This window comes from Antechinus flavipes, chromosome 4 (assembly GCF_016432865.1).
Source record: "Antechinus flavipes isolate AdamAnt ecotype Samford, QLD, Australia chromosome 4, AdamAnt_v2, whole genome shotgun sequence".
NCBI classification, from domain to species: Eukaryota; Metazoa; Chordata; class Mammalia; order Dasyuromorphia; family Dasyuridae; genus Antechinus; species Antechinus flavipes.
In genome coordinates this window covers 237,605,774-237,627,287 of record NC_067401.1, presented here as the reverse complement: position 1 = coordinate 237,627,287, position 21,514 = coordinate 237,605,774, and the positions used below count along the sequence as shown (strand labels likewise).

The window sequence follows — 21,514 nt, the reverse complement described above, 5'->3', positions numbered from 1 at the left end:
TCATGGTTTTCACAGCACTTCCATGTATTTTCAGCTGGGTACTCACTCTTCTGTTCAGTCTGTGACTTGATCTGACTTTAGGACAAACTAAACTAAAAAAGGTAACAAATGAAGCAATATTTCTACATTGATGTAGATTACTTAGTGATATAGCAATAGTAGGAACGGCCCTTTGTTGGAAATTTTTCTTATCTGTTTTGTCTTCTGTGACATTCTCACTAGTTATGACTTGTAGGAAATTGACAGAGGAGTGAAGGGAGTTTTTAATTGCTTCCTTGATGCTTTTTTTCCAATGCCAACTAATGAAAAATCAGGTAGGATGACACTAGAAATCACACTAATTAAAACCAAATATAGCAAGAAAGAATTTGGGAAGACTGATTACAGTTGCAGCTTTTTAGTTTCTGATGAACAATAAGATGAGTTTTACAGTTTGGAATACTTTGCACAGAAACAAGAAAATTTTTGAAATGCAGAGAAATGGCATCAAAAGGAAATTATTGAGTGAAGGGTAGATTTGGTATGCACTTCATTCAAATTAAGTTAAGCCTTATCTCCCTTCTTTATGCAAGGAATTCTTTGATTTCAAAGGTCCTGGAGGTAAAAAAAAAACACACACACACACAAACAGTGTAAAGATGGTGATGAGAGGGAGGAAGGATAGAGAGGAAACACATGAAAGATTGTGGCCTTATTTTTTTCTTTGGAAACAGTTCCTTATTTGCACTTAATATTCTCATGTTAGAGCTACACATAGATTCTGAGACCATAACCAGAGTTTAAGGGCGATGGAGTAGTTTATGAATTGAATCTTATCAATAGTTATCCCTGAAAAAATATTTCGGACCAAATCATCATTTGTGGAAAAGTCACTTCAGTTTGTTCATGAAGTAAATAGAATTAAGTAAATATGGATAATAATTTCTGCTCATATGAAAAATGAGTTTTGAAATTCTTAGATATCAAATGTTCAAAGAAATATATATTACATATTGTTAATATAATAATGGTTATTGCTATTAATAATTGAATTTATATTAGCAGGATTTAAAATTGATCAATTTAAATCCCAACTACATAGAAAAAGAATTTTTATTAGGTAGCACACATCTCTGGTACTAGTAGTTGATCATTAGTCTGTAAAACATTGCTATGGTCTTAAAACATACATTATTAAGAAACTGTGTGGCTTCTTCTGCCTTTAGAAGTATTAATTGAATAAGAAACCTTAGAGGTAGAAACTGATAGAAAAAAACTTACCTCGGGGGCCAGGATCTCCTGGTAGGCCTGGTAATCCATCTTTTCCTGGTGCCCCTGGTTTTCCATGACCTTGTGCAGAAAGCATCGCAGCAGGTAGCTTCATCTGGGAGAGGAATAGTGCCATCCTCTCTATGTTAATGAAAATCCAGAAAAAAATACATAAAAATCCCAAGGAGATAGTGTAAATATTAACAATCCAAAACTCACTTCCTGTTTGTTCCGCAATTGCAATTTGTAATTAGGGGGATCTGAACTTAATGGAGTCTGAATCTGAACCTCAGCATACCTCCTTAACAGCATCCAATTTGCAAATAATTGCTTTTCATAACATAATCCAGTTGGGTTTTAAAAAAAATTGTTTGAAACTATATTTCAACATAATTGGTTTCCTTTGTAATTTTACATATTATTTTATACATTTAAAGATATTATTCTGAGAAGAGGTTCATAGATATCACCAGACCACCAAAGGGATTTATGATAAACAAAAAATGAACAGCTCTTGGATTCTATATAATTCAAATGAACCATTTCCAGGCAATTATTTGGAAATTTTAGACTTCTAGACCTTGTCTTGTATGAAAAAATAGATTGGGATTCTTTGCCTCAAATTTAGAGATTAGCTGTCTACTTCTATCAGATTTGATAAATGGTTCTTCCCCAAGCTGAGTCTGTATCACATTCTGGTGACAATTTTTGGACTGACTTTGACTTGCTGAACTATCTTTAGGTATATCACTTCAGCTTCACATTTTAAAAATAGTCTTAAAAATGCCTTCCTTCCCTTAACTATTCCACAGAAATATATGTGGGACCGGAGTTCTTTGTTTTATTAATGCAGATGAAATTATTCTAGGAATGACAATCTGGTCTATGTTTACCACAACTCCATGATATTAATGCTATGCTAGGTCAATATGTGTGTATGTGCATTTATATGTTTTATACACACACACACACATACACACACACACATATTAGAAATTACTCATATTTGTTCTCTAAAGGTTACTTTTATAAGTTATAAAGGACAAGGTTTCAATATTATTGAAATTGTTCCAGATCTTCATTGTAGAATATTTGTTTTCTTCTTCTCTGCCCTCAAAGATACAAACCCACCAAATAACAACACAATAACAACAACAACAACAACAAAAACCTCTTTCTTCATTGGTATGTTTTATTATATGTTAATAGGTAATTGAAATGTTGATATTTGTCCTTTTATCTATGTAGATATCAAAGCAGTATGACTTTAGAAGAAAGTCTTAGGTAATCACTATGATTTGCTTATGGTCATAAGACAGGTAATTAGGACCAGGTCTTCTTGACTCCAGGCCAGATTTCCAGGTGGATAAAGTACATGATCTCTGAGTCTTTTCTAGCTTTAAGATTATCACCCTTCTTCAAAAAAGGAGATTTTGTGAGTGGAATTTATGACAAAGATCTAAATTTCAAAGAATGAGCTAAATGTTTAGTAACTTATAATGAAGACTACATCTATATGTCAAGAGCATAAATCCTGCTTTAGACACTTAGTAGTTGTTTGATACCATGCAAATCACTTTACCTTTCTGGACTTTAGTTTCCTCATGTATAAAAATGGGGATAATAATAATACCTACCTCACAGGTAGGGGATTGGGAAGAATTATTGGGAAGAAAAAATGAGTAAATATAGGTAAAGTGCTTTGCAAATATTAAACAGTTATATATAAATATTAGCAATTATTATTATCCCCTATGCAATGCTGTTGGACACCTTTTATAATGTACTAACCAAACTCCTGACAGGGACAATGACCATAGGCGGCTCTCTTTTATATTTTTCTGTGTACCAAAATTCTTTTTAACATCTACCCATTACTCCTATTTCTGGTTTCTAGAGACAAATAAAACAAATCTTATCCCTTTTCCACATGACATCCCTTCAAATTTTGAACAGAGCTATTATGCTCTCTCTCAATCTTCTTTTCTCCAGACTAAATATGCTCAGCTCTTTCAACAAATTCTTATATGTCTTTTACTCAAGGCTTTTTATCAAGCTGCTTGTCCTCCTCTTAATAAAAACTAGCTTTTCAAAGTCCTCCTTAAACCAAGATGTCAAGAACTTAATATAATACTACAGAAGAGGTCTGATAAGGCAGAGTACAGTGAAATGGATCCTTCTCTATTCCTAAAAACTATTTTACTCCTAATCACGGCAAGATCTTGTTAGCTTTTTTTGATTGTCAAATGCCACTTTTGACTCATATTCAGCTTGTAGTTCATTAAAACCCCTAGATTCTTTTTAGAACAGTTGCAATCTATCCATGTCTCCTCATCTTATTATATCTGTGGAGTTGGCTTTTTTATATGCAAGTATAAGATTTTATATTTATCTCTATTGAATTTCATCTTATTAGATTCAGCCCCATGCTGATCCTCTGTCTAATTTGTCAAGATCCTTTGTGATCTCGCTTGGGTCAACCAGTGTTTTAGTCATTGTCCCAGCTTGGTATTATGTGTGAATTTAATGACCATGCCATATATGCCTTTCTACAAGTAAGTTATGTGAATGATGTTAAGTAGAACATAAGTAAGTAAAGATTACTGGGGTACTTCACTTCAGATGCCTTCCCAGGTTGATACTGAGTTATTAATGATTATTCTTTGAGTCTGGCTACTCATCCAATTCTGAATCTATTTGATTATATTACTACATAGTTTACATTTCTCCATACTTTTCACAAGATTAATATAATATACTTTATCAAAAGCTTAGCTAAATCTAGATAAACTATAATCATTAGCATTCCCTTCATTTATTATTTTATAATCTTGAAGAAAAAAAGAAATGAATTTCACCTAGCATGATTTTATCTTGATGAAGTCATGCTGACTATAGTTATCACTTCCCTTTCTAAATATTTACTGACCATCTTTTTAATGATTCTTCCCAGGTTTTTCCCAGGAATCAGTGACCTATGGTTAACAAATGCCCTTAACCAATTTTGCTATGGGCAGCTAAGTGGTACAGTAGATAGCACATAGGACTTGAAATAAAGGAAATTTTTCTTCCTGAGTTTAAATGTGAACTTAGACACTTACTATCTGTGTGATCTTGGGTAAGTCATTTAATTTTCTTTGCCTCAGTATCTCATCTGTAAAATGAGCTGGCGTAGGAAATGGCAAATCACTTCAGTATTTTTGCCAAGGAAACCCCAAACAGGGCCATGAATAAGAGAAATTGACTGTACAACATTTGCAATATCCTGTTTTCCATGATCTTTTAGATATCACTGACAGTAGTTCAGCAATCACATCTGCCAGTTCTTTTATGACCAAAATATGTAGTTCATCTAGGACAGGCGACTTGAATTTATCAAGGACAGCTAAGTGTTCTCTTTCTATCTCCTTATTTATTGTGGGTGTCAACTCCCTGTTAGTTATTTTTTCTCCTTGTCATTTCTAGGATAACAATTACTCTCCTTTGCAGGAAAAAAACCCACAACAACAACCTAGAAACAAAATAAAAAAGGCTCTCTCTTCTCTTTCCTCAATTGTCATCATTCATCCACCCTAAGTAAGGATTCAATCCATACTTTGATCCTCCTTTTTTTTCCCAATATGTCTAAACAAACTCTTTTTCTTGTCCTTAGTTTCCCTCACTAATCTCAACTTATTCTGAGTTTTAGCATTATTGACATTTTTTTAAAAAAGAAGTTATCTGGCCTTGCTTCTATCTTATGACAACATCAAAAAATTCAAGTGATGTGATGCCTCTGGAGAGAAAGGCATAAACAGCAAAAAATGCAAAAATTAATATTTAATGAATAGTTTTGACTATAAAATGAATGTATCAACAATAAAATATTATTAGAAGGCAATATTCTTGTTCAAATCTATGAATTAAGCATTGCTATATTTCCATATTAGGAATTATATTATGTTACAGGAGTTATGGCTTAATAAGGTAGAAAGAGACTAATTTGGGGAGAGTCAATCAAAAGATCAAGTACTACTGCTTATAATTTTATAAATGCTACTGTGGGGCCTCTTGTGAAGAGCTTAATTCTTACATGACATATAAACTAGAATTCAATTTGAGATATTATTCATAGAATTGCTTCTTAGAGTAGATATGCCACAATACAATTTGCCAATATAAACCATTTAAAAATAACAATTCCATTAATTTGAATTACAAAAATATAAAACATTTTTGGGTTTAATTTAGATAAAATTATTATTATAATTACTCTTACAAATTATTTCATTTGTTCATATAATATTTATGGAGATCTTCAAGATTATCTGACTTGACCCTTTCATTTTATAGTTGTTCTTTTGTAGATGAGAGGTATTTAAACCCATTTAAATAAGACTATCTTCTAAGCCCGTTGATATACCCACTTTAAGTAAATTGAATAGAGATAGCTACAAGTTTAAAAAATGATAGACTGGGAAGGGATGAACATTTTATAAAATATGTGTTTGATTTACAAAAGAACTGATAAGAAGACTTTTAAAATAGTCTAAATATTATTTAACTAATCTATTTAGTCTATTTAAATATTATTTAATTTAAAAAATACAATTTACAAACATTTTTTCAAGAACACATCTGGTATATAAAATGAGGGACATTTCTAACTCCGATATCACACATATTCCAACAGGATAAAAAAATTAAAACAAAAACTCCTCAGGCTTGGTGTAGCTATTTTCCAGGAAAATTTCTCATGGATATAATGAGTTTTATGTCTAAGTGTCCATCAATCACCAAAGCAAGTTTCTACTTTGTTTCTTTCTTCCACCCTTCTCACCCACCATGCATCTTCATATCTTTTCCCTCCCTTTACTTCTCGGTTTCCTTGTATTCATGATCTTCCTCTACTAGAATATAAGCTCCTTGAAGGTGGGAATTATCTTTCAATTTGTATTTACATTCTTATCACTTAGTACAGCATTTGAAACATAATATGTGCTTAATAAATGTTTGCTGAGTTGACTTAATTTGGCAAACATTTATTAAAAAAACCCCAAACAAATCATTTAGTAAGCACTTGCTCCATTTCAGTTACTATGCTAATTGCTGTTGGAGACATAAAAACAAAAGTTGATATTTAAATAGAGTAAACAAGTACACATATAATTTTAGTCAAAACACACACAAGCCAAATATAAAAGATAACCTTGGAAGGGAAGATGCTAGCAGATAGAGGGAAAGGCTTCCTGAAGTAGGTAGTAGCTAAGCTGAGTTTTGAAAGAAGACATAGAATAGTGGAAGAATGTGTGTAAGGAAGAACAAATAGACTAGTATGATGAATGGTATTTTTGTTATTTGTTCACATATAACAAATTATTTTTTAGTATAGTTTTATTTCTCTTACTAGATTATAGACTAGACATTAATTTTCACTTCTGTTGAAATTTTGCTATATTGGCAAATATTCAATATTCAAAATTCTCAAATGGGATAAAGGAATTATTGATTTGAATGTTCCATCCAATAATGCAGATCACAATGCAATTTTTCATGACTGCCCATCCTATGACAGTCAAATCTGCCTACAATTTGCCACAGGGAGAGAATTTCCAAATATGAGGTACTTTTCTCACTTTTTTCTGATATTAGGAGGATAGTGGTAGGGTCTGTAGGCTATACTTTGCCTATGACTACCCATTACATAAGCAATAATAATTTTAAAGTACATTTTAAGTGAAAAGTTTCCATTGTCCAATTGGCAAATAATTTCTGATTTTATCCAGAAAAACAATTACTCGTTGCAGTGTCATTTAACTTAATTATAGGCACATCTGTTTCAAACACCTTCAACTTACAAACAAAAGTATTCACTTTCTTCCTTCCATATGTGGGTTGAATGGGCTTAAATTCAAAAGCAATTGGTTTTGGTAATTTATAATTTTTAAACAAAACAGGAAAAAATCTTTTAAATAATTACATGCAACTATAAATTACTCACCTTTAAAATACAAAATAATTATTTAGCACAAGGCTAATGATTTCTTATAAATCCTGTCCAACTGCTAGATAATTAAAAATAATATGTTTTGTATGCTCTAAATGAAATGTGAACGTCTGTGCTCTTAATTGCCTTTTCTCTGTTTTTGGGAGATCTTTTGTCAATTAAACAGTTTTTGGCCATGCTTTCTAATGGACCAGGAAATTAAATAGTTCTAATGGAAGATTACTGACAGTTAATACCCACATTTTGCCTGGTAAGGCAAATCCATTACAATCACTTTAAAAAATGAACTCAGTGTTTTGGCTTCCTTGGAGAATGGGAGCACCAAGACAATGATGAGGAAGAAGGTAACTCATTGGATCACAGTATTATAGAGGACAATCAGGGACCTTCTAGGTCATTCTCTAATTCATTTTTAAAAACTGTATTTTTTTCAGTGCAATTAAATAAACAAACAACAGCAGCAACAACAAAACAAAAATCCTCTAAGAACAGAGATTCCATAATCTTCCCTGGTTGCCTATTCTAGTGTTTAATTACCCTTTTCTTTTGTTATAATGAACCTATTTTCTCTTGTTCCATCTTCTGTAGAAAGAGAGAACAGCAGATCAGCATTCTCTGTGAAACTCTGCATACATTTCTTCAAAGTACTTTTTAGCTTCCAGGTTAAATAATATTTTTTCAAAGGACAATTCAATTAGATTCAATCTCAGAGAAATTTATTAAGCATCTGTTATGAACCCAGGCCTATGTCTTTGGTTTTTGGGAATTCAGAGATTAAAAAAAGAAGAAAAGAAGAAGAAAAAAGAAAGAAAGAAAAAAGATTGTTATGTCTTCCCTTGAGACACTTCCAATCTATTGGGGGTGGTAGGTTACAATAGTTGTACAAATAAATGTAACCAGCAGGTGGCACTATCTGGCAAGCTTTAAAGATGTAGGTGGAAAGTAAAAGCTAAAGTTTAGGAATGTAGACCAGTTATATTCTTTGCAGATCACATCTTTCTCTTCTCCCTAGCTAGCTACGCTATTGTGAACTACCTTTTGTTCATACCTTTATTCCCTTTTTTTTTTTTGGAGGCTGCATTTCTCACTAAGATGCATGCAGAGCCATGCTGATAAATGTTTAACAATCAGCTTTCTCTTCCCCACCCCACCCCTCCAAAATGACATGACACATTTTAAAAACAATTTGTACTATTCACATTTTCTCCACCACTTTTTAAAGTCTAAGCAATTAATAAAAGAATAAATCAAGTTCTAATTTGTAGAAATTGCCAATTTCTGAGGTGCGAATGCTTACAATGAAAACGTAATAAAGAATTCTCCCAAGCTGAGTTGATTTCAGCATATCCCTAGATCCCTGGAGCTCTTTGCCACCTGAATTTTGCTTACTCCTATCTTAACAGTCTAGGAGGAAAGGGGCCATGGTCCACCTCTCTCTGATGTATAAAATCATATAACATGAGTTATAAAATCAAATCTAGAAGTCTCTCTCTCATTTAGCTTAGCGAAATAGTAGTGGAAACTGGGGCAGCTAAATGTTTAGGATTTTTTTTCTTTTTAATCAAGGGTAAACTAGCTTTTTAAAAGCATTGAATAATTTAGTATATAAACAATTAGAGCTAACAGATAAGCTTTTAACATACACTTAACCAACTGGGGTGGGCATGGAAAACGGCAGCCAACTATATCTCTTTTATCAGTCCTTTTGTGGAGAAAAGTCCAGTAACAACCAGATACACCTGTACTTGCAGCTTCAAGCTTTTCTATTATCTGTGACAGACAAGCAGAGGAAGTATCTGTGGAGCCTCTATTCCATATCCTCATTTGCATTACACATACTTCCAACCCAGTATGTTCTTCACAAACTCCTCCCAGAGTGGATGCTTTTTGTATAGGATTACAATTCTTAGAATCCACACAGTTAGGTTTCAGAATGTTACCCTGCCCACAGGGAAATCAGCTTGAATATCTAGTTACATGAATATAACATGAATCAGAATGCAATGGAGAAAAAAGGAGGGCACTAATTAAAGTTCTCTAAGGGTATCTGATGAGGAGGACATACTTTTTTAGGCTGTGGGGGGTGTGGGTGTGGGGTGGACCACAGTTGCTAGCAGGCTTTTTGCAGGTTGTGGTAGGTGAGCTGAGCCTTGAAGGAAGAGAAGGATTTTCACAGGTAAACAAGAGATATCATCTTTCTTTCCTCAGATTTCTCATAACACTTTTCTTGGCTCTCTTTTGTCCCTCTCACATGCCACTTATCTACATCATACTTATTTGGTCATCTGTCATGTCTCTCATTAAATTCTAAGGCTTATTTTTTTTAAAGGCACAGAGTATATTATTTTTCATCTCTGTATTTTCAATATTTAGCACAGTTTCTTGCATATAGTACCTATGTAAAGTTTGTTAATTGAACTGGATGCAGGATTTTAAATGTCAAAAACATTCCCTATTCCTTCTCTGATTATCCCCTTCCATCATTTTAACTTTTGAGATAACAACATCTCACTGATGACTCACGAGTCACCTGATAGCATATTGTGAACCATAGTATGAACATTTCAGAAAATTAATCAAGCAATGAGGTAAGCCATTACTTTGGATTTAATTCTGACTAATAAGAAAGTGTTGGTTGGATATCAAAAGAGAAAGAATAGGAACCATCTTGCATTTCCTAAAAAAAGCATTCTGGGTATAATAAAGGATTAAAGATCCCATAGTCAGAACTTCTAAAAGGAAAAATGGCATGAGAAAGACAAGACAATTCAAAAAACAAAGTTTTGAAAATGAAATCACATATATAAATAATTGTGTTTGCAGAGAAAGTTATTTGACAAAATCATATTTTTAAAAGTATATATAAGAAAGCTAATAACAAGGATGAATAGAAAAATGTGGAATGAATATATAAGAATAATTAGCATCTGGAAATGTGAAATCCTAAATGAGTTATAAAGAATGCAATGGTCTGGAAAAACTAAGAAAGGCTGGCCTCACAGCTTAATATAATGGATTAAAGTAATATAGTATAATTACATAACTCCTATTTTGTGTCCACCTCCTCTTATGGAGAATGATCATTAAACTGGAAAAGGTGGAACAAACATGCTTAAATGATTATTAAAGCCCAAGATGGGTAAGAAAAGAAAGCATTTGGCTTCTGAATTGAGCTCAAGTACATCCAGATAAGAAATTCTAGATGTCAATGCAGAAACATTATTGGTAATGTTGGTGAAATAAAGTACAATCAGAGAGATGCCAGAAGAAAGGAAACAGATAAAAGTTTTAATGAGACAGACAGGAGAGACAGAGACAAAGAGAAAGAGAGAAAAAGAGACAAAGAGAAAAAGGGAGAGACAGAGAGAAAGGAGAGGCAGAGAAAGCAAATATTTAAATCTAAAGATTATTGATTAATGTATGTGACTTTTTGATAAAATTCTAGAACAATTGTGTTAATCTTAAATGGAAAAAGGGCCACTAAATTGCACATAAGGATACCTGCTGGCCTTTAAATTGGCTTAGGAAACCAAAAATTGATGTTCTATTGCCATTTTTTACGTATTCAATATTATTAAATATTTCCCAAATGTATTTTAGTCTGATTTCTATGATACTTGAGTGTTGTGGGGAGCATTGCCATGTTTTTGACATTTCTGTTCTCGGATGTAACAAACTGATCTCGTATCAATAGATAAGTACAATGTCAAATATATTCATGATTGTCTTGTGGATGGACAATTGTGAAAACAATATAATGTGAGCTAATGATAGTGTGAGATAATATAACTGGGTGAATTAATAATTGGTTGCACCACAATGTACCAAAAGAGTTAAACCGAAGCCAAATCTGAAGGGACTGTCACATGGAAGAAAGGTTGAAATTTGTTTTACTCCAGAGGGATGAAACATCATCATTGGGTACAAATATTTTATAGAGGCAGATTTTTGCTTCATGAAAGGAAGAACTTTTTAACAATTATAACTGTGCAACTTTATAAGGAAATGAATTTCCCACAACTGGAAGTATTCAGAAAGAGGCTGAATACTTATCTGTCAGATTGTAGAGGGGATTTCTGTAATGCTTAGATTAGGTCTAGGATAATAGGATTTTCATTTTGAATAGATTTGGTAGAGACTTTAGAGATCATTGATAATTTTTTAGATGAGATACCAGAGTTTAGACATAGGAGGTAACACCACATTAGAGGGAACAAGTATATTAAGTGATACACAAATCTGTCTGGTCCTTCAAGGTGTTCTTAAATTCCAGTCCTTCTAAAATCAATCATGTCATAGAGACACTAAATGGCAGAACTCAAATTCAGGTTTTCCCCCCACTTATTTCCCCACTAAAATTATACTCAGATCTTGTCCAGAATTGGATTTTTCCATGAAATAATTTCAGAAACACAGAGACTGAAAATCATGTTCTAACCTTCAAAAATTCTCAGGACCTCTTGATTTATGTAATTTTTTATTTCTTCAAATGAAACTGCATCAGCCTGGAGAAAAAAAAAAAAACAAGAATAAATTGTTACAGCACAGCATCTTACAAATGAAGATGGAATAAAAAAGTTGGTTTTCTAACTCTATCTCTGAAACTATCAAAGAGATAAATTTAATCAAAGGATAATATTTTTGAAGGTTGATTAAACAAAGTTGCAAATATCTTTTTTTTTTTGTTTGTTTATGAAATGCTGAAAAGAAACTGAGGTGTTTCATTAGTTTAAAAAGACCTATTCTGAGCTGGGTTTATAGATAAGCCATAAGGGTGTCACTTTTTCTATATATGGATAAATATTTCTGCACTACATAATTGAAGAATATTCACATTTCCTCTTACAAAACCCCTGGGATTAGATAGACATTTTTACTATTATTATTACAACAGATTTCCCAATAATATTAGTCCTACTAGAATATAAGCTTCTTGACTATGTGGATTTTATCATTAAATCCCTAGTGCCTAATGTAGTGTTTAACAATATTTATCACATAGGTTATCTAGTAAATCCTTGTTGATTGACTGACAGAATTAAGTTGATTTCTAAAGAAAGTTAGGGAATGGAAGAATTAAGAATTGGTTTAATAGGTTTTCAAAAAGGCAGAACCTGTAATAAATAAATTGGTGAGTATTACTTATTGGGACCAAAATGAGATTTCATTTTTAGGACTGAAAACTACATATTATTCTATCTTTAGTAAATGAAACTTTGTTTATTAAAATGGTTTAAACCTGTAGTTTACATAGAGAGATAATAGAATTGAACCATCCTCTGGTCTTAACTAAAAATAAAAAAGAACATTAGTATCTCATACCTGAGAACTAAGGAGAAAACAAAAAAGATAAAACCTCTTAAGTAAAGCTTAATGGTATAAGCTAAAATTTTTTCATCTACTTGATAAATAAGCCCACGTACAGCTGCCAAAATTATTCCAAATCCTTATTAGAATCATTTAAATCTGATGTTTTATACCACCAACTACAAATTTTAATAAACACTATTGCTTTGTTTATTTTTAAATATAAATATCTAATTGTTCAGTTTTGGAGATTATAAGTCATGTGTGCAGTGGCCAGGGAAGGAAGGGTAGAACACCAAGTAAATTCCTTCTTCCCACTCCCCTACCCCTCCACTTCCCCACTCCCTCCTCGTTCCATTTTCATTGTATAGAGGGCAAAATAAAGTGGAAATTCTGTTGGTTAAATTACTTCAGTTAAGGTCATCAGTTGTGACTGGCAAATCATTAAAATAGATTCCTGCACAAAAGCTGAGTCTGGAGAGGTAAGAAAGGTAACAAGATGGCAAGAAGAAAGGAAGGAAGATATATAAAAATTACATTCAAGGCAAAGACCAAATCTGGAAATATCCAGAAACTTGAGTAAGATCCAATTCATAATAGTGATAGTTTGTCTAATGCTTCTGACATTTCTGTGAAGAAGTCAGTGTTCATTTTGACCATATTTTTAAATTCTAAGATATTTTACCTCCATTAAATAAATAATAGTCATCACAGTAAGGATTATTAATAAATAGACTGTTTTCTTTACATAGGTTTAAGTAAAAAGCATGGTAGGCCAAAAAGTTTTCCCTGGGAAGACCCTCATAAGCATTTATAATTCTATTTTATGTCCATCATTTAACAGACTTCAAGAAAATTGAGTTTTGATGTTATATAGACCTGTCTAAGAGTGATTTCATATCATTTTGGTCCATTTCCTTTTTAAGCATTATATCAAATCTGTGAAAGACCTCAGGATTTTGAGCAAATCAATAGGCAAGACTGATAATGGTAGATCTCTTCCCTTGCTTGATAGAGAGCTGATGGAATAAAGTTACAGAACCAGACAAATGTCTTCAGACATTTTTGGTCATCAGCATGATTTGGTTTGGCTTTATGCCACATATTTTTTTAAAAGGAAGATTTCTCTTGAGGTGAGAAGAAGGAAGAAAGTTGATGGGTAGCAATAGATATGAAAAGAAAAAATAAAGAGCATCAATAAAGCATTTTAAAAAGTTTTACATAGGGGAGTAGAAGTCCAGAAAAAGTCAAAGAGAGCAGTTTGTTACAACTTAGGTTCATATATGTCTTTAAAAAATAATACATTGAATGTGTAAAAAGTTTAGAGTATCTGTTAGAGTGTTTCCCCTGTTATCCATGTTTTATTTGTGATTATTGAATTCGTAACAAGAATGATTTTAAAGAAAAGCAACTCTGATGTAGCTTACCGGAATTCCAGGGGTTCCTGGAGTACCTGGAGGCCCTTGATATCCAGGGGTTCCTGGAGAACCTTTGTTTCCTGGGGGTCCCATAGGACCTATCATCCCCTTTATTCCTGGAAGGCCAGGTTTTCCTCTTTCACCCTGTGGACCTCTGTCTCCTGGTATTCCTTGATCACCCTATTAGAGAAAAATGACCATTTCTTAGGGCATTATACTCATTTTAATAGCTATCAAGGCTGGAATGAATCAAACCACACTTACTTGCCTTGGTCTATAATTTTAATGTTTCATGCTGTTGCAACATTATAACTCTTAGGCCCAGGTTGTCAATGCAACAAGAAGATAAATTGATGTAGAGGTTTTTGTCACTTGAATTTTGTACTAGGGTATGAAAAGGCTAATCTATCAAATTTTAGGGCACTCAGTCTCTCCTGAATTCATACATTTGACCTGTTTTTTTTTCCTGCTTTGTCTTATTTGCTTTCCATTTGAAACTCTTGCTTTTTAGACTTGTGGTTTATTGTGCCTGTATTTCAAATATATTGTACATTTTTATGTGTGTGTGTGGAGGTAGATGTACTCTGAACACATACATCTGCTTTAAGTTGTATACAAGCCTAGTCACTTGGGAAAGGGAAGCATTAAAAAAAATCCAGCATAAATGATGGAAGCCATTTCTATCTGTCCTTAGATAGTTGAGTGAAATGCTTTCTCAAAAGGCATAAATGAAGGACCCATGAGAGATTTTCTCAAGATGGCCATTCATTAGGTAATATGAGTCAGGAGAAGTTAGAAAGTTATTACTTGGCTATATCTGAATTTGTTGTAAATTTCCTCTAATGCTTGTTTTATACCAAGGTTGCCTTGCCATTCATAAATATTTGAGAGTTTTATTCTTTTGGTTATAAGCAATATGGTAAATGTAAAAACCTTCATTTCTCTTGTATTTCTTTCAATAAAAAAAGACAATTATTAGGATATCCCAAGAGCTAAAATGCTTGTTATGGAGAAGCATACTAGTAAGTTAGGAAGTGTCTGCTCAGTTATAATATGATGGTATAATGATAGATATCATTAATACCCTACCTGGGGGACTATTAATGAAACTGCCTGCTCAGCCATACTTAGCATTATAGCACAACAGCACAGTTAATAACTGACATACTGAGACCTATTATACTAGAAACTATCTTTCTACCCTAGTAGAAGAGTCAAGGATGGAGTGGTCCCCAAGGATATCACAAATTTTGGAAGTATCTTTCTATTATTAATAGGGCACAATCTCTTTAATTCAAAATAGTAGTCTTCAATGAATCATAGTGGCTAGATTGAGAATGTGACTTTCTATTTATTAATAGGGCAGGACCTTATCGATTCAAAACTGATTCCTTCATTAAAAAAGGGATACCATCTCTACTATATTCGTAGCTGATAGACCATGGAATATAGAGGATAAGACTTTCTTTCATCCTCAGGGTTAGAGCTGAGAAATAAGACCTGGATTCTATTATGTAACCTGACTTGATCAGAAACAGTTGGCTTTAAGATACAGGTCATTTCAGCTTTTTTCCTTATTTTCAGCTTTTCTTTTTTTCAGTTCTCTTCACTTATGGATGGCCATGAGAGCTACAATCTTTTGGTTCTTTTTTTTTTTTCTCCTCATGTTAAACAAGTGAGCAGAGATTTCTTTCTATCTTGTTTCCCTTTTTTTCTGGAGGCTGGAGTGAGAGAGAGGTTGTGGCTCCTTTATTTCTCTGTGGGCAGCGAGATTTAGAAAGTTACTCTTCTGGAAGGCATAGGAGCAACTAAAAATATTCTTCTTCTTTTTTTCCATCTAGGAATTTGGAAGTCCATCTGGCCATGTGTCAAGGTAGGAGATTAGTGAGTTCCTTAATGGAAGTTTTCAAGAAGAAGCTATATGATTTCTTTTCAGTTATGTTATAAAGAAGAATTTTTATATAATAATGTAGAATGAGGTATTTTATAACTCATATTCTGTGATTCTGTGATACCTTTCTAAATTTTTCCCACTTCTTTTTGGACCAGACCTGTGTTTTCTTTGGTAACAGGAAACTGCTTCTATCAGTATCTGTTTTGTGACTTAATTGTTTTAGAGAGCCATCTGAGAACTTACAGCACATATGTGTTAAAGGAAGAAAACAAATCCTAGTTTTCTTTCTCCTACACCAGCTCTTTTTCCATTGTTCAATACTACTTCCTAAGAATTGTCAAATTATTCTCTAAGAAAAACAAACCAAAAGTTAAAAACATGGATGTCATACACCTAACTCCTAGGGTTTTTGTTAGAATCAAATAAGATAATATTTGTAAAATACTTAGCAAAGTACCTGGCAAATAGTAGGTACTATATTAATGCTTAAACATTTGTTATTGAATATTATTATTATGTCAATTTGTCATTGGACAAATATCTCATATAAAGAGAATCGATTTTAAGATTTATGGGTGATTTTATTTTTCTCTCACTCTCACTGAGGAAGAGGAAGAACATCACATAAGTTTGAGAACTTTATTTTTCTTTGTTTCCTTGACTGCCACAGCCAAATAATTCCTCATGTAGTTGGCAACATAATGGTTATGAACTATATTTTTCTGGGTTGGTAATACTAGATTTAGTCTGTCACTTCAGGTCACACTGCAACCACCTAAGCTTATACTTCTCTGGCACAATGCCATCTTTCTACCATTGTGAGACACAAGGATAGGACTTTATAGAAACAGAGCTCTCTTAAAACAAACTCTTTTCCCTGACCCTGAAATTTTTTCAAACATTATTCTATGTATCTCTTGCTTTTTTATTGTCAAAATTCTGCAAAGAAGTACCTATACTTGTTTTTTTTCCACTTTCTTATTAGTCACTCATTTCTCAGTTCTATGGACTATGGCTTCACTACCTACCATCTATTGGAACAATGGTCCCCAGGGTCACCTAGGACCACTTATTAACAAACTTAATGCACTTTTTCCCTTTGCCTGAATCTTTAATATTACCACATTTAACAGCTAATCATCACTGTTTTCCTTCTTTGTATCTTCTCTTGATTCCCTTGATACCTCTTTTCTTTTCCATTATTCTACATTTTCCCTATCTCTCTGATCATTTATTTTGTGGTCTCTTTTGTTGTTTACTCAGTCTCCTCCCATCCCTTAAACATCAGTACTCTTCAAATTCAGCCCTTGTCTGATAGTTTTTCACTGTCTACATTGTTTATCTTGATCTACTCAAATGGCTTAGCTGAGCCTATCAATGGAGATGAAACCCAATTGTCTTAAGACTAGGCTGTTGATGAGTCGAGATCTCTATTATTGGAAGGAGTTTTACAAACAGTTTCTTTCATTAATAAATCATGGATGTAGACTCAAATTAAAAAAAAATTCAGAGTAATATTGAATCTTTCTCTCTCTTTTGACATGCATATAATCAGTTGAACAGTTCTATCATTTCTGATCTCACAGGATTTCTGGTATTCATACCCTTCTTTCTCTTTCCATGGCAAATGCTCTTCTCTTTTCTCACTTAGAGAATACATCCATTTAATTGGTTTTCGTTACTCCAGTTCATTTCTTTCACAATCAATACATCCTTTAAATTACTGCTCAAATGGTCTTGCAAACACACTGCTTTTATCACATCTTTTCTTTAATAAAACAACAAAAAAACTGTAGTAGCTTTCCTATGCCTGCCAATGAAATATAAACTCTGATCCAAGTGCTTATAGGCCTCCAAATTTGGTTCCAACCCATCTTTCTAGCCTTATTTTGTATCATTCTCTTTCAGGTAATCTGTAGTCTAGTCAAATTGGAATCGTCACCATTCCCTAACTCTATCCATTCTTCTCATCTTGTCTTCTCTTGTTTCTCTGCTTTTGCTTACACCATTATCTCAGCCACACAAGGTTTCTTTTAATTTTTATTGAAATCCTTCATTTTCTTCAGTGATGTTCATATTTAGGCATATATTCTTCATGAAATTATCTATTTTCTCTCCCTCTGCCCCCCATCCTGAGATGAGCTTTCATGCTTTAAATTACCCATAGAACTATGCCTAGCTCTCACCACTGTTCTTACCACTTCTACCTATTATCAGTTATTTATGAATGTCTTTTCCCCAAGTATTTTCCAGGTGTTATTCTTGAATAGAATGAACACTTATTTAATACTTGCTAAATTTAAATAGCCATCATTTGAAGCTAGGAAGCTATGTATGGAAGGGTAGTAGTTGTAGTGAGAGTTTCTTTACTGGAGATGAGGTGAAGACTAAACAGTCCAGAAGCTGTGATGCACTTAAGTCAGTCACAAATGCCCTCTCATTACAGAAATAATGTTGCTGAAATGTTTATTGGTGTCAGGTATGAAACACTGGTAATGTAGCTTATTATGGTAGGGTCTTCTGCAGGTTCCATAGTATGTCATTAGCTTTGGAATCTTGTTCTCTCGCTATTCCTTCATGTACCTCAAGTTATAAAGTATGCTTAACCCATTCTGTGAGAACAGAGCAATGATAAGCCCAGTAATATTAGATAGACTCAAACAATGATAATGATTATATACATACACGTTCTCCTTTGGGTCCTCTGTCTCCAGGCTTGCCCACTGGGCCCTGAAAAAAAAATCATAATTGAGACATTTATTTGCCAAGATCCTTCATATGACTACCACACTGGTCTAAACTGTAGCAGGGTTTCTGCTGGTAACTATAAATCTGATTTTCAATGTAGTTGTTGTACCTGAAGACCTGGTGAGCCATCTTTTCCATTTATTCCCTGTAAAAAGAGAGAAATCATTGTTACTTGCATCTGGGTGTAGAGGGAAAGGAAAAGAAAGCAGAGGGAGGAAAATATTTCAGTAAATGAGTTGCACTTAAGGGAATTGATCTGTGACCCTGTCAGATAGATCCTAGATCATACTGATGTGGCTTTATAGTATAGTGGAGAGGGCTCTGGCCTTGGAGACAAGAGACCAAAGTTCGAAATTCACTAACTAGCTGTGTAATTGTAATTGAACAAGTTCCTTCAACAATTTAAACTCAGTTTTCTCATCTGTGAAATGGGGAAAATAATAATTTGTTGTACATCTCATAAGTATGTTGTGAAAATGAAATGTCAAACTATATCAAGTGATTTGTAAATTATATATACATAAATGTGTATATAATTACATGATATACATATATGACTATATGTATAATAAAAATATTAGCTATTCTTATTATTGCTACTTATAGATCCCAGTGCATAAGATTTCCTGTAAAATATGGATGCCCCAGGTAGTTGCTATGGTAGATTTTCATGGTAATATGAGTCAAAGCAACACTATTCTCTAATATATTCCTGCACGGAGCAATCCTCATTAAATGTCTTCAATTGAAACGCGAAACAAGTTTCACTGTACAGTTGGAATAAATTCCTAGCATGAAATAACCTGCCAATCAAAAGATGGCTTCATGTCTCTCAGTAGGCACATGGTGAAGGAAGGAGAGAACCCTTAATCACTGTCATTGAGAGTACTAAATAAGTGCTTTTTTATTAGAAATTGTGAAGTCTCCTGAACTTTGCAGGGCTATTCCTGAGGTGATAATAAAGCAGAGCCCTAGTAGTAGATTTATGAGATTGGAGGACTATTGTCTGGAAGATGTGAGAAGCAAAAGCACTTGGGGTCAAGTCAAATACCTAGAGTCCTAACTGCAGATGTGTTTTTGAGATTTGATTTGAAAAGGGAGATCAAGGTAAGGAAAATGATTTCTTAGCCAGCAGGCAATTGCATGGACATGCTCCTCTGAAAAGCCTAAGAGACCTGAATTGTGCCAGGATGGATTCTATGAGGATGGAAGTGCAGACAACTATGTGTTTTCACTGCTGTAAATTACACTAAAATCTGTCACGGTTGATAAACCAACCAAAGTCTCCCAACCTCTCGGAAACATCCTGGGAATGATGGTGAGTACTTTAAATAAGAACATGTTACTTGAAGTGTAAGGTTCACAGAATTTATTACATCAGAAACACAGGCAAAGAAGATAAAGCTGATTAAGGAGAGGATGTGAAAGGAGCCAACTCTGTCACTTGGAGAAAAGAAGATAAATCTAGTGTAAAAAATTTAATTCAATGTTTTCAGATATACTACAAGCCATCAAAGATCATGTTAGCCCTCCTTGTCTTTTGTAAGTCACTGAAGAAAATTTGTATACTGTCTTCCTTACTTTTTGCAAACTTATTTATTTAGTACCTATTATTTGCAAAACATCATATTAAGCAGTAAATCCTGGAGCTGTTGCTCTTGACCTACCACTTATGGGACAGTTTTGTTTTGGGTTATTTTTCTATTGGTGGAGATAGATTGGCACAGATTGACTTACATTATCTTGCTCAATTTCCTCTGAAAACTATTGACATTCATTCTCTAGATGGCTTACACGAGTATAGGACATACTCTGTGGTTCTGAAACACAGCAAAAGTAAGTGGCTCACAAAGGGACTATTTATTGCCTTTGGTTATTAGTTTGTTGCTCTACAACTGAGCTAACTAACTTGAGTCTGGCTAAAGTTCTTATCAGTTCTGACACTGTATGGTGTTATGAATTGTGATATGTAAAAGATAACCCTTTCTGTGTCTCAATTTCTTCATTTACCAAATGAAGGGGTTGATCGCAATGGCTTCAAAGGTCTCTTTCAGTTCTAGTCAGTAAATAAATCAGCATTTGTTAAGTGCTTATTATGGCCAGGTACTGGGCTAGTGCTACAGTTACAAAGAAAGACAAAAATAGTTTCTATCCTCAAGGGGCTAATATTCTAATGGGAGAAAGACATCATGTAAAAAAAAGATATAAGATATATAGAGAGTAGACAGAAAGTAATTTGAGAGGGGAAAATACTAGTGGCTGAGAGAACAGGAAGATGTCCCTTGCAGAAGGTAGTTTGTAACAAACTATGGGATATGAAGGTATTGGAATACTACTGTACCAAAAGAGACAATAAAGGTGATAGTTTTGAAGAGACCTGGAAAGACTTGAATAAATTGATACAAACTGAAGTGAGAAAAACAGGAGAATTTTATAGTACAATAACAGCGTAATAGACTTACAAGGGACTCCGATCAATGCTATGAACTGAGTTGTCTTAAAGAAGTCAGGTAAACCAAAAATAAAGATTAAGGGACAGCACATTCTAGCAATGATGAACAGTCAGTGAAAAGGCACAGAAAAGGATGATGGAGGGTTGTGTTTTAGGTCTGTGCAAATAGGTCAGAGTCTCTGGATCACAGACAAAATGAAGAGGAATAAAGTCAATGAATATGGAAAAAGGAAGAGACTGATTATGCAGGTCTGTCTGCAATCAAATGAAATTATTTTCTCCTTCACCTTTCTTTCCTCCCAGTTCTCATTTTTAATGGAAAGATAATTTTTTTCTTAAAGAAAATATTTGCCTTAGTAGAGATGTTTGTCATAATGTCATCTTGATGCTATATGTTAGTAATAATGTACTTTTACAAGATACAATGAATACATATTGAAGTAGTGATTTACATAGAAAGT

The 21,514-nt window shown here is 33.4% G+C and overlaps 1 protein-coding gene across 1 annotated transcript in view; it reads right to left on the bottom strand.

The window, feature by feature from the left end:
• Positions 1–21,514, bottom strand: part of COL19A1 (collagen type XIX alpha 1 chain) — a 347,108-nt gene that overhangs the window by 6,946 nt on the left and 318,648 nt on the right. The window contains exons 36-38 of the mRNA XM_051996709.1: positions 13,969–14,139; positions 11,673–11,739; positions 1,261–1,389 (exon numbers count right to left, since the gene is read on the bottom strand). Of these exons, the coding sequence (XP_051852669.1) occupies positions 1,261–1,389; positions 11,673–11,739; positions 13,969–14,139 (367 nt within the window). The remainder of the gene's footprint in view (positions 1–1,260; positions 1,390–11,672; positions 11,740–13,968; positions 14,140–21,514) is intronic.